Genomic DNA, 11,204 nt, shown 5'->3' on the forward strand with positions numbered 1-11,204 from the left:
TCGTTCTCGCTAGAACATATACGCCGCACTTAACCAACGAAGCTTTTCCACGCAAGCCCACAGGCTGCTATTTTCTCCCACCCCGCACCCGCACTTTCGTCCGGCGGTTTGCTCAGCCACATCATGCCGCCGGTAGCTTATCGAAGGAAGCGATAGAGGCTTTGCGCACAAATGTAGTCTTGCCTTTCCCCTAATTGCCTGCAACGCTATGAAAAGTGTGGATGTGCTGTGGATGTGCAGGTTAGTATGCGTGGAGTCAGTAATCATAATGCTATGTTGGTATGAAATCCCACAAAACAGGAACTCAGAAATGTGGTAATGAATAAATAAAAACGTTGTGATCAAGTTTTTTTTGGAGTAAAGACCGCCGTGGTCGAGTTTTTTTACTCAATTCCATATTATCGTGATGTAATTACACTTATTATCTGCCTTTACTTTGTGTAAACTACAGTGCGTACTCTTTGCTGCCATTTTCATGTTGTTTTTAAAGACGTATAGCCTAATTAAAAGAAACTGTATGCTGGATACAACTGTGCTGATGTTTTCTAGGTGCTTTTTGTTATAGACACCTGAAATACTTTCGATCCCTGATAAAAATCGAATGAATGACCTGACTGAACACTGCTCCGTGACCAGAGTCGTCCTGTTTCTTGCCGCTGCTGCTACTGCTGTGCTATGAAGAGGAGGAAGAAGAGGTTGAGGCTGAGCAGTCATAGCCCAGCAGTAGCAGCAGTGGCAAGAAACAGGACGACTCTGGTCACGTAGAGAGAAAGCGTTGATTTGTGGCAGCTGTGTTCGTGTCACTAGTCACTCCATTTTCGTTTCCACGTGGCGTCGTTGTCGCTGTCCGAAGACACTGCTCAGCAGCGGTCGCTCTTGTTCAGCTCGTGGGACCCGGCCAGCGGCCTTCGGCGCTGTTCGTGGACCGCGCGCCCCGGCAGAACCTCCCCGACATGACTTAGGCCAAAGGGCGGCACCCGTGCGCGTCCCCGCAGGTGTCGGCGAGACCCGCCCGGCCTAGCCGTATGCAGACGTCTCCTCTGGTGTTTCATGCTCCGCTGGAACTGCTGCTGCCTGTTGCCCTTCACTACCCGTGGTCTGGAGCAATCGAGGGGCCTCTGTGCACTATCTGGCCTCTGCGATGTTCTGGGCTGCCGTAATAGCAGGAAGGAGCCGCCGCCAGACAGTTTCGACGTCGATGACCCCGCCACGCTGACTGCCACGGGACTAGCGACCCCCAACGCAGTGGTCGAGAGCGATGCCGTTACGGAGGGCGAGACGCAAAACGACGGAGATTCTACAACCTCCAGACAGATCAAGAAAGACAATGACCTTCTCGAGGAGGAGGCCATGGCATCTTCGGTAACAGGCTTAGCAAAGGGCACCCAGGAGCTTGCAGTGTCACTCAAGCATCACCTGGACTGTTTGACGGATAAGCTGGAGGACACTCGGGAGAAAATGGAGGACACGTCTCGATGCTACCTTCTTCTGGATCATAGCTATGAATGGGCTTTGGATGCGATGAAATTTTTGTCAAGTATGAAAATAGACAATGCTTCTACTCCTGAAAGCACGACACAGCTCATGAGACTTCTGCAAGAATATCAACAAGAGCATCCTGCCCCTTCTGAGAAGAACTTCAGTGAGATGCTGGATTTGGCATCCAAGCTGGATAACCCCCAGCTCGTAGAACAGTGTAAGACAGCCCAGGCCAGGTGTCGTGAAACAGCTGAGCTGATGGAAGCACGCCACACAACGCTAGTGCGAGCCCGGCAGCAATTAGAGATTGAAGGTCTCAAGTCACCGTCCCTGGGCACCAGCTTTCGTTCAGCATTCTTGGAAGGATGCAGTCTCTTTCCTCAGAAAAGCTGGGCCCCTGGCTCGACCAGTACACCATACTGTTATTTTGTGAGGCGCCGCTCTATTGCTACAACACAACCCCATCTGTACTCGGCTCCTCCTCTCATGAACTCACACATAGCATTACCAGCACCTGGAGGCACGTCAGTGGTGCTAGACTCCGTTGCTTTTGACCAGTACATTCAGAAGAAAGAAGAGAAGCTTCTCCGCCAGGGCCTCATTACTGATGACCTGACCCGAATGGGTCCTGTGACATCCATTTCACGGAGCTTCCTGGAGTCTCGGGGCAAGGATGGCGGTCCCCGAACTGCAGGACTGAGTGCACTGCGTGAAAAAGTGCGCAACTCTTTGCATAAGGATGGCCATCATTGTCGACCACAGCGCAAATTAATGAGGCGAAGCTACACATGGCAGCTCTGTGAGGAGGCGCTGAGTCGAGTCAGTGACAGAGTGCGGGCCCAAAATGAACGGCTGGTGTCCGACCGTACAGCCATGGTAGACCTTGAAGGCAGCGATGGACTTGAAAGCTCCATAAGCTCCCCAGAATCTGAAGAGCTGACGTCGCCGGACTCCGAGAAACCCAAGAGTGAAGGGCAGTCGTCTGACCTCGTTCGAGGGAGCAGAGTTCCTGCACCTGTCAACAGCCATCTCTTGACTCGGACATCTGCTCTGCAGCAAGCTGACTCGGCCATTAGCGATGCCAATTTCAGCGAGGAACAGCTGAGGAACAGGAAAACTGTGCTGCTCATTATGCGTGAAATGATACAATCAGAACAGGACTACGTCAAGTCATTGGAGTACATTATTGAGCACTACATTCCGGAGCTAATCAGAGAAGACATACCGCAAGCTTTGCGAGGTCAACGGAATGTTGTTTTCGGAAACATTGAGAAGATTTACGAGTTTCACAGCCTCTACTTTCTTCAGCAGTTGGAGCAGTGTGAATCCTGCCCCTTTATGGTTGGGCAGTGCTTCTTGCAATATGAACCTCACTTTTACCTCTATGCCCTGTACAACAAGAATAAGCCAAAGTCTGATTCTCTCATGTCTGAATATGGCAATGCATTCTTCAAGAGAAAGCAGCTTAAGCTTGGGGACAAGATGGACCTTGCTAGCTACCTGCTGAAGCCAGTACAAAGGATGGGAAAATATGCCCTCTTGTTGAAGCAAATCCTGAAGAAGTGTCCAGAAAGGGAACCCGAGCATGCAGATTTAAAGGCAGCAGAGGAAATGGTTCGCTTTCAGCTTCGCCATGGTAATGACCTACTTGCCATGGATGCACTTCGAGAGTGTGACGTCAATCTGAAGGAGCAGGGGCGTCTTCTTCGTCAGGATGAGTTTCTTGTCTGGCAAGGGCGCTCACGCAAATCTCTACGGCATGTGTTCCTCTTTGAAGACCTTATCCTCTTCAGCAAAGTTCGCAGAGATCCTGAGCACAAAGGCCATGACATTTACCAGTACAAACATAGCATTAAGACAACTGACATTGGCCTCACAGAACAAATTCCCGAAAGCCCAACAAAGTTTGAGATCTGGTTTCGCAAGCGCAAGTTAAACGATGTGTACCTGCTTCAAGCACCTAGTCCTGAAGTAAAACGGGCCTGGGTGCACGACATCTCCAAGCTTCTGTGGAAGCAGGCGCTGCGAAACAGAGAGATGCGCCTTGCAGAGATGTCGTCCATGGGTATTGGAAACAAACCATGCCTTGATATTCGTCCCAGCAGTGACCAAATCAATGACCGCTCCATCGCCCTCCAACAGCTTAGCCGACCTGCCCCACGGTTCTGCAGTCCAATAGGAATCTTGGAACTGAGCCGTGAGAGTGGAGCCAGCAAGCGACCCCATTCCGTCATTTCTGTGAGCTCTTCATCATCGTCCTTCTCTAGCCAAGGCTCCCTGCACTTTGCCCTAAACCTGGGCTTTGATGCTGGTGACAGCCCCCGACCCTTGCAGCAGTCACACTACCCACCAGTCCCAATGCTCCACAGAGAGCGGCTTCTGCACGGATGTCAGCACTGCAGCGTCCTTGTCCTCGTCTTCGGCTGCCCAGGGGCAGAATAACGTACTCTTCGTTTCGCGACTGTGTACCGTAACAATATGAACTCATCCATAAATGAAGCATTCAATCTCTTCTCTGCTCGGAATATTTACCAGAAGTAGCTAAGAGGTGCAGCGCTTTCCGGCTCTATACCCTAGCGCCTCGTCATGGGACGTTTGCAACTTGCGAACTTTCTCTTTCTTTTTTTAAAGCGCTGACACTGACAGTTTTTATGTTTTGCTGCATCGGTCTGCTATCAGTATTATAAACTGTGGTAAAAAACGTAACAAATAAATCAAGAAGAATTGTGGAATCTGCCGTAAATAGAGGCTCTAACACTGCGGAGTTGTATATCTAGACGCGTTGTCCCTTCATCCCGAAGTACAGCTAAGAGCAGCGCTGCGCCGAAGGATAAAAAACCACCATAGACCTTGACAGCGGCTGTCGGAGTTTATTTAAGCTGCGGACCCCTTATTTCACCTAAAGCCAACCTTGTGGGACCGTCAGCAGCACGAGGCGGCTGCCATCAGGATTATCGCAGTCAGCTGCTTTAAACGCACTGCCTGGGAATCCTGGCCTCTCGGGTGTCGTGCCTCAAGCTAGCCAGGTGCTTCTAGCGTAGGAGTATCAACACTCAAACGCTACCACCTTGACAACGCTTTGCGTACGATTACCAAACATTCACCGTGTCTTAACCTATGCACGCAATCGCATTGTAGTGGAGGGGGAGAGGGGGGGGGCAATGCTGGCCGACGACCCAGGAAACTGCAAACGATTGTTTGTTCGATCATTCTTGGAAAAACAGATGATTACAAGACATAGAAGAAATCAAATAACACTTGGAGGCTTTGATTCCTTTCAGTGCAAAGAATTACTGCATAGGTTTGGTTTATGGCTTGGTTAATGGGGTTTACCGTCCTAAAGCGTCTCAGGCTAAGAGGTACGCCTTAGTGGCGGGTTCTGAATAATTTCGACCAACTGGGGTTTTTTATCGTGTGCTGGCACGGCACAGAACACGGCATTTCTAGCATTTGGTGTTTATTTATAGCGCACGGCCCCTAGCATTCTAGGGAAATATATTAGTGAAGTGGTACAGATTAATATCGACTACTTGGTGCCCTTTATCGTGAACTTACAACGCCCAGTACAGGGGTGTTTCCGAAATACTCGCCCATCGAAATGCGGCTGCCACAATCGAAATTCCGACACATAAGCTTGAGCTCACTACGCCAACGCTTTAGCAACTGCGCCATAGCGAAGAGGAGTTGCTGTAGTGCTGTTTGTGGAATTCTACAAGAGCTTCGCGCAGACATTTTTACACAAAGTTGATATAGGAACGAAAAAAGATGTTCGTGAGACGTTGTTGATAGGCCTCCATATTTCATATCACTTGGAACCAGAAGAGTCTTCACTAGTATGTTCAATTTGTAATGATTGCAAATTAAACTACATTTGGACGCATCAGCTAGCGATTTAAAAAAAAAAGAATGACAAAGGTTATAGGAACTCAAGTAGGAACGCTAGCTGACAGGACTCAATCGCTTGATTAGATACATATGTTTTTTAGCCCTGTTACGGTTGCGCGTACGCACACCTAAAGTACACACAAAATTGCCGGCAGGTAAAGTATTGTTAACTAGCTTTTTGCGCAAAAGGTGTGCTTTGCTCTACCTGTGAACGTTGTCTTCTTTTTAACGTGCCCCGACATTAGAGTGAATGTCTCAAAATAAGGTTGCCGTTTAGTTAATTGTCTCTCAATTCTTGAAATATATTAGCTCGCAAAAGCAGCACTTTTCTCTTGCATCGGTGGAATGGGGTAGAAGTTAAGCCACCTTTAGCGCTTTGCTTTTTTTATATAAATAAGCGCACGACTTTTGCTATGGCGGATGCACCGAAGAATTTTTTGTATGCTAATGCTGTTTATCTGTATACTCTATGTACTATTGTTTACCTGCTTCCAGTGAAAGCACTCCGAGAAAAAAAAAAGAATTGCGCTTTACTTACGATTATCCCTCGCAAATGTGTTCGTGCGCGTTCTCCAGCAATAATTTTCTTTTAATTGGTTTATGGGTGTTTAACGTCCCAAAGCGACTCAGGCTTTGAGGGACGGCGTAGTGAAGGTCTCCGGAAATTTCGACCACTTGGGGTTCTTTTACGTGCACGAACATCGCACAGTACACGCGCCTCTAGAATTTCGCCTCCATCGAAATTCGACCGCCATGGCCGGGATCGAACCCGCGTCTTTCGGGCCAGCAGCCAAGCGACGTAACCACTCAGCCACCGCGGCGGTAATTTCCTTTTAATTGTTGAGCTACATGTTGTGTCCTCGGATCGCCCAAGGTATGAGCTCCTACTCTTCAACGGGAATGCTGTAAGTCACAAGCATCTCCTATTTATGGAAACAACGCGCTACACTAAGAAAGAGACGGCAAAAGAAAACGTGGCAGTCATGACGAGCGCTCCATCTATATCTACAATCAACTAGCCCCATTGCTGCACCGCTTGCATTTACTATCTTCCACGCAGTTCCTAACGTAATTTAGGATAATATAAGCACCATCTTACTGTTTACTTTTCTTATTCGGTCATCTAACGTTATTTTTCTTGCGAAATGACTTTTAGTTTTTCCATATTCGCTGCAAGCTTGCTTCCTAGCAGGGAGGGAGAGAGAAGTTGTCTTTCCGCAAAGTTCAGCTTTCCTGGTTTGGATGGAGGCGACCGACGACCAAGCCGCTTTCCTGGTACTCAACTCTTTCGATCGCGGAGGGCGCCAGTGCAGAGCACCCACTTCCGCTTTTGATCACCTTGCTCGTTACGTTCTCGAAATGGCCACATCAAAGAAGGCTTGTTACCAGGGCAACGCGATCTCTGCGGATGCAACACCTGCGCTGGCCTTTGCCATTTTTTCCAGCTGGCCCCCCCTCAAAACAGCCACGGCGCTACCGTTTACGGTACACACGCACCTTTTTTTCTCTTCATTTCGCAGATTGCTGGTCGTAAGCTTGGTGAGCGTACGGACAAACTTACCGCGAGAGCCTTTTTCGGGCTTGCGCACACTGCAGGTTAGAGGAAAGCGCTGTCCCCTGCTTTTTTTTTTCGCGCGTTCTTTCGTGGCCGGATACAGCGTATTTGTGTTAACTTCAAATCTGCGCTGTGTTATTCACTTCTTCCTTCCAGCACACTGTTTTCGGCCAAAGGCGAATAAAATCATCCACTTACCACTTTTCGAGCTTTTCTTACAGTGATTTTAGTCATTCTTTGCAAACGTTTTTCTTGGATGCACAAAGGGTTTGTCTACAAATTCTTGAGGCAGGAGAGATAATTCGGTGTTTACCATGCACCTGGCACACTCGCGTGCTGCTTCGCTTCCTTTTCCTCTTCCCGTCTTTTTCTTCCCCACGAGTCGCTCTTCCTCTTTCTATCCTTCCAACGTTTCCTGTACAGGGATTGGAAAGCCATATCCTTCTCGTGATAACCTCCTTTCGTTTCCGTTTCTTTCCTTGCCTCTTTCTGTTAACCTCGAGTGGTGCCCTGTAGCTTCATGTATATTGCTCCTTTTTGCTACCTTTACCTACGTGCTTGTGTGTCGGTGAAAGATTTTGCGCATGGGCGCGTGTGAGGGTCTCACATTCTTGATAGAGAGCCATGACGATGCCACCTAATATGCGTTAATTATTGAACTTTGACAGAAATAATCTTGGTTCTTTCTCCTGCTGTTATCTTCATTTCTTCTTCTGTCGTTTCTTTCAAGTTTTAAGGAAAACTCAACTCTTTCCAAAACTTGTGCCTGCCCTCTTTTGAGATCAATTTTTAAAGTGTTATTGCTTGGCTCATTTCACGGAGATAAGGGGATGAATTAACTGCAATATCGATGATGTTTTGTGCAAGGAATATTCTCTTTTCAAGGAAATTTGCGGCCCTACATAAACCGGACCATTTTCCGGCAAACTTCAGAATCACCTGAATAAGGGGATGCATTTCGGTCAAAGATCGTTTGGCTAAAGATAAAGAGCAAGACGTGGGAAGGAACAAGCCAGGTTGCAGATTAAGGAAAATGAGAACATTGAAATCGTTGCATGTGTGGAAAGCGTTTCCTTAGCGTCTCCTTCGAGACTTCTCAAATACCGTAGTTGCTTCCACTTCTTTTGTACAATGTTTCGCTGAGCCCCTCTTACAAAGAGATGCGCTAAAAATATTCCAGAGAAGGGTCAACACCACGACCAGCACACAGGCAGACAGGGCCGCCACATCGCCAATAGCCCTCTCATATTTTCTTCGTTTCATTGTTCGACACACTACTGCCGTCAACCTTCGGACTGCTGAGAACTCTGCTCTTGTTTGTGTGCGAAGAACTAATAAATAAAAAAGAAGGCGTAGCCTACTGAAATATTCTCTCCCGCTCTTCAATATACACAACGTTTTTAGGAGAATCCTTCAAAGTAGAGCACATTTGAAAGAATGAAGTATGTACTGATATCCATCCAAGCAAGATCATCCATACGGCTACTGGGGTAAGCTATGCAGGCTGCGGAAAAGGTATAATCCGTCCTCAAGCGGTAACCCAAACCGAGAACACCGCCTCTACCTGGCAGAGGCTTTAACAACTAAGCTAATTATAATTATTAGCGAGTAATTAGTCACTTATTTGAAATCTTGATAAGCCCGGGGTACACCTCTTAAAGGAGTTGTGCTAACTCCATTCGGAATTTGCGCTGTTGACCAGTTCGGCCTGTCCCTGCCGTTTTCTTGGCTTCCCCGTTAACGTAATTGACAGAGCGACACCCTCAAACACGCGGGTTCCAAGGTTCAATGGCGAGACCAGGGTGAATTTTTCTTGAACCGTGAAGTTTGTGCGAAGAATACATAGCTTGCCTGTGTAACTGTATGGCTGCTGTGTGAATGCTAAAAGAATAAACTTCCCTGTTACTTCTTTATATGGCGTCTTAACTCTCCTCTTTCCGCTGGGCGGGAAAGCAGCTCTCTCTCAGGTGTTGCATTTCTCAAGGTGCAGCTAAGCTGTATTGGCTATATGCGGCAAGTTATGTTCATTATTTCATTTCACATTTTTTGTCCATCAGGGCGAAAAGCATTACAAAAAGGGAGCAGTGAAAATGTAAATGAATCATTCACAATGAAGAGTAAAAAAGATAGATGAGAATAACTTGGGTTTTTAGCCTTCTCTGCTAGACTTAGGCTCATGCAGGAAGTGGAAAAAATTATAGCATGACAACTCGGTTTTATACATCAGTATTAAGTATTACAAAGTTATGTAGTAGCTCTACATAGAGAGAAGCAAAACGCACAACAAAATGTAAATAGCTGCATAAAGATACACGCGAGAAAAATCACAGAATTATAGTGAAGTTTCATGTATGAGTTAGAGTTTGTTGCAAGTTTTGACAATACAGTGCAGTATTGCCAATGTGACGGGGCAAAATGAGAGAAGTAATTTCCATGACTAGGCCCCTGGCACCCAAAAGCTGTCGCAACACAAGCCACACAAGCAACGGTGCAACATGCTTTTTTGTTATATGCAACAACAAAACATAGCACACCACGAGTACTTTTAGTAAAAAAAAATGTAATACATACATCTCAATGCAAACACATTATCAGACACTTTTACTGCACGATTAAAACCTTTAATGCATGGGAAAAAAAGTATATGGTTTTTAGTGGGCATGAAAGGAAGGGAATGCTATAATTTACTAGAGAAGTAATATTGATTGTTTTCAATAAAACAGCCAAGCTAGCTGACCGTTCCATTATTTCAAGCAATGAAGTATGGCTATTTAAAAACTCAAGAACTTGCCAGGATAATAATTGTGCGACATAGTTTCAACTAATTTTGCTTTTCTTTAAATGTACGTTTCTTAAAAATATGTAGGTTAAGTTTGACACACTTAACCTCCCATTTAAGAGTACGATGTAGTAGAGTTAATATGTTGGTACATATATATGCAAATTGCTCATTCTTTAGACTACACTCATAAATCTCTGGGAATCCTCATACCACTCTTGCCGCAGGGGTGTAACTGTTAAGCGATGCGGCATTGCAGTGTGATAGCAGGTGCTGCCACCACTGGGGCGGGCTTGTGAGATTCACGTTGCTCTTCCGAAGCAACTTCTCGTGACCAGTCAGAAACTGAACAGCCACCTGCCACGGTGAGCAGCTTGCTTAAAATGCAGTGGGCACGTGGTGATGACGGCACACGGTCACGGGAGCTAGGCGGCTCACCTACGTTGCTACTTTGGAGAATTTTAGACTATGCTGTCTTCATTTGTTTTTCTTTGCAGGTGGACACCATCGCCACGTACATGAGGTGTTCGCTGACCTAGGGAGCCAGTTATGAGCGTCTTCAATGCTTTCTTTGTCCATGCTAGTTTGCCCAATGTACGCTGGTGGCATTTGCTCCAATGCCGCGTTTCTGCAGCGGTGTTGTCAAAGTCAACGGGTATTGCAGTAGTTGCGTGTCTCTGCTACAGCGTTGCCAACACCATCGCTCAAAAAGGGGGTATTAGCAAGATCCTCTCTCAGCGGCCCAATTGTTGCTGTCCTGCCATCATGTGCATATACAGCTGCGGTTAGGTTTCGCAGCTACACAGTATTTCAGGAATTTGCTGCCTCGCCTCTTACATCATCTCCCGAATATCAGCATCTTCTGCATCCTTGGAGTAGCAAAGACTGGCGCTCACGCAGACTAGAGGTCTCTTTCACACGCTTGCGTTGCCGGGTTCCCCTTCTAAATTTCTACCTTCACAGATCTGGCCTGGCAGCTTCCCCACTGTGCCCTTTTTGTGCCGAACCTGAGACAATAGATCACTTCCTGCTGTTCTGCCGCCGCTTTTCTCATTTGAGGAAGAGTATTTTGCAGATTCCATTTCACCAACTGGGATTGCCTGTGTCTTCCGCGGTTGTTCTTTCCATTGGCGCTTCTTTGCTTGGACGAAGCGACAGGAGTGTGCGCTCTGCTGTGCAAAATTTTCTTCAAGAAACGCAGCGACTCCCATTCTAATTTCTTTTTCCCGCCCTCAATCAGTACGACATTGCAACATTACAGGCATTGTGTACTATTATGCACATTAAGCAATTGTCCCGTCTTTGATCTCCAAGTTAACTGGACCCCTTTCCTTCCCTTTTCCAATCTCTCAGACTACATACTATTACCACTCCTTTTCCCGTCAAAACTTTCCTGTATCCAGTAATTAACCGCCTGTGTCCTGGCCACTCCCCCGTAGTGGGCATGTGCCAGCAACGTCTGAGGCCTTCCTTTCTTCCTTCCTTAACACCAGGCATGTTGAACTG

At 46.9% G+C, this 11,204-nt stretch overlaps 1 protein-coding gene across 1 annotated transcript; it reads left to right on the forward strand.

Moving 5' to 3' along the window:
- Positions 1-707: 707 nt before the first annotated feature.
- On the forward strand, positions 708-4,214 carry LOC144130370 (uncharacterized). Its single transcript, XM_077664296.1, has one exon. It carries the CDS (start codon positions 1,051-1,053, stop codon positions 3,919-3,921), a length of 2,871 nt encoding a protein of 956 aa, XP_077520422.1. The 5' UTR covers positions 708-1,050; the 3' UTR covers positions 3,922-4,214.
- The last annotated feature ends 6,990 nt before the right edge of the window (positions 4,215-11,204 follow it).

Source organism: Amblyomma americanum, chromosome 4 (assembly GCF_052857255.1).
Source record: "Amblyomma americanum isolate KBUSLIRL-KWMA chromosome 4, ASM5285725v1, whole genome shotgun sequence".
Classification (NCBI taxonomy): domain Eukaryota; kingdom Metazoa; phylum Arthropoda; class Arachnida; order Ixodida; family Ixodidae; genus Amblyomma; species Amblyomma americanum.

Coding starts and splice junctions, on each gene's coding strand:
- LOC144130370 (XM_077664296.1), top strand. CDS start 1,051: ATGCTCCGCTGGAACTGCTGCTGCCTGTTGCCCTTCACTACCCGTGGT.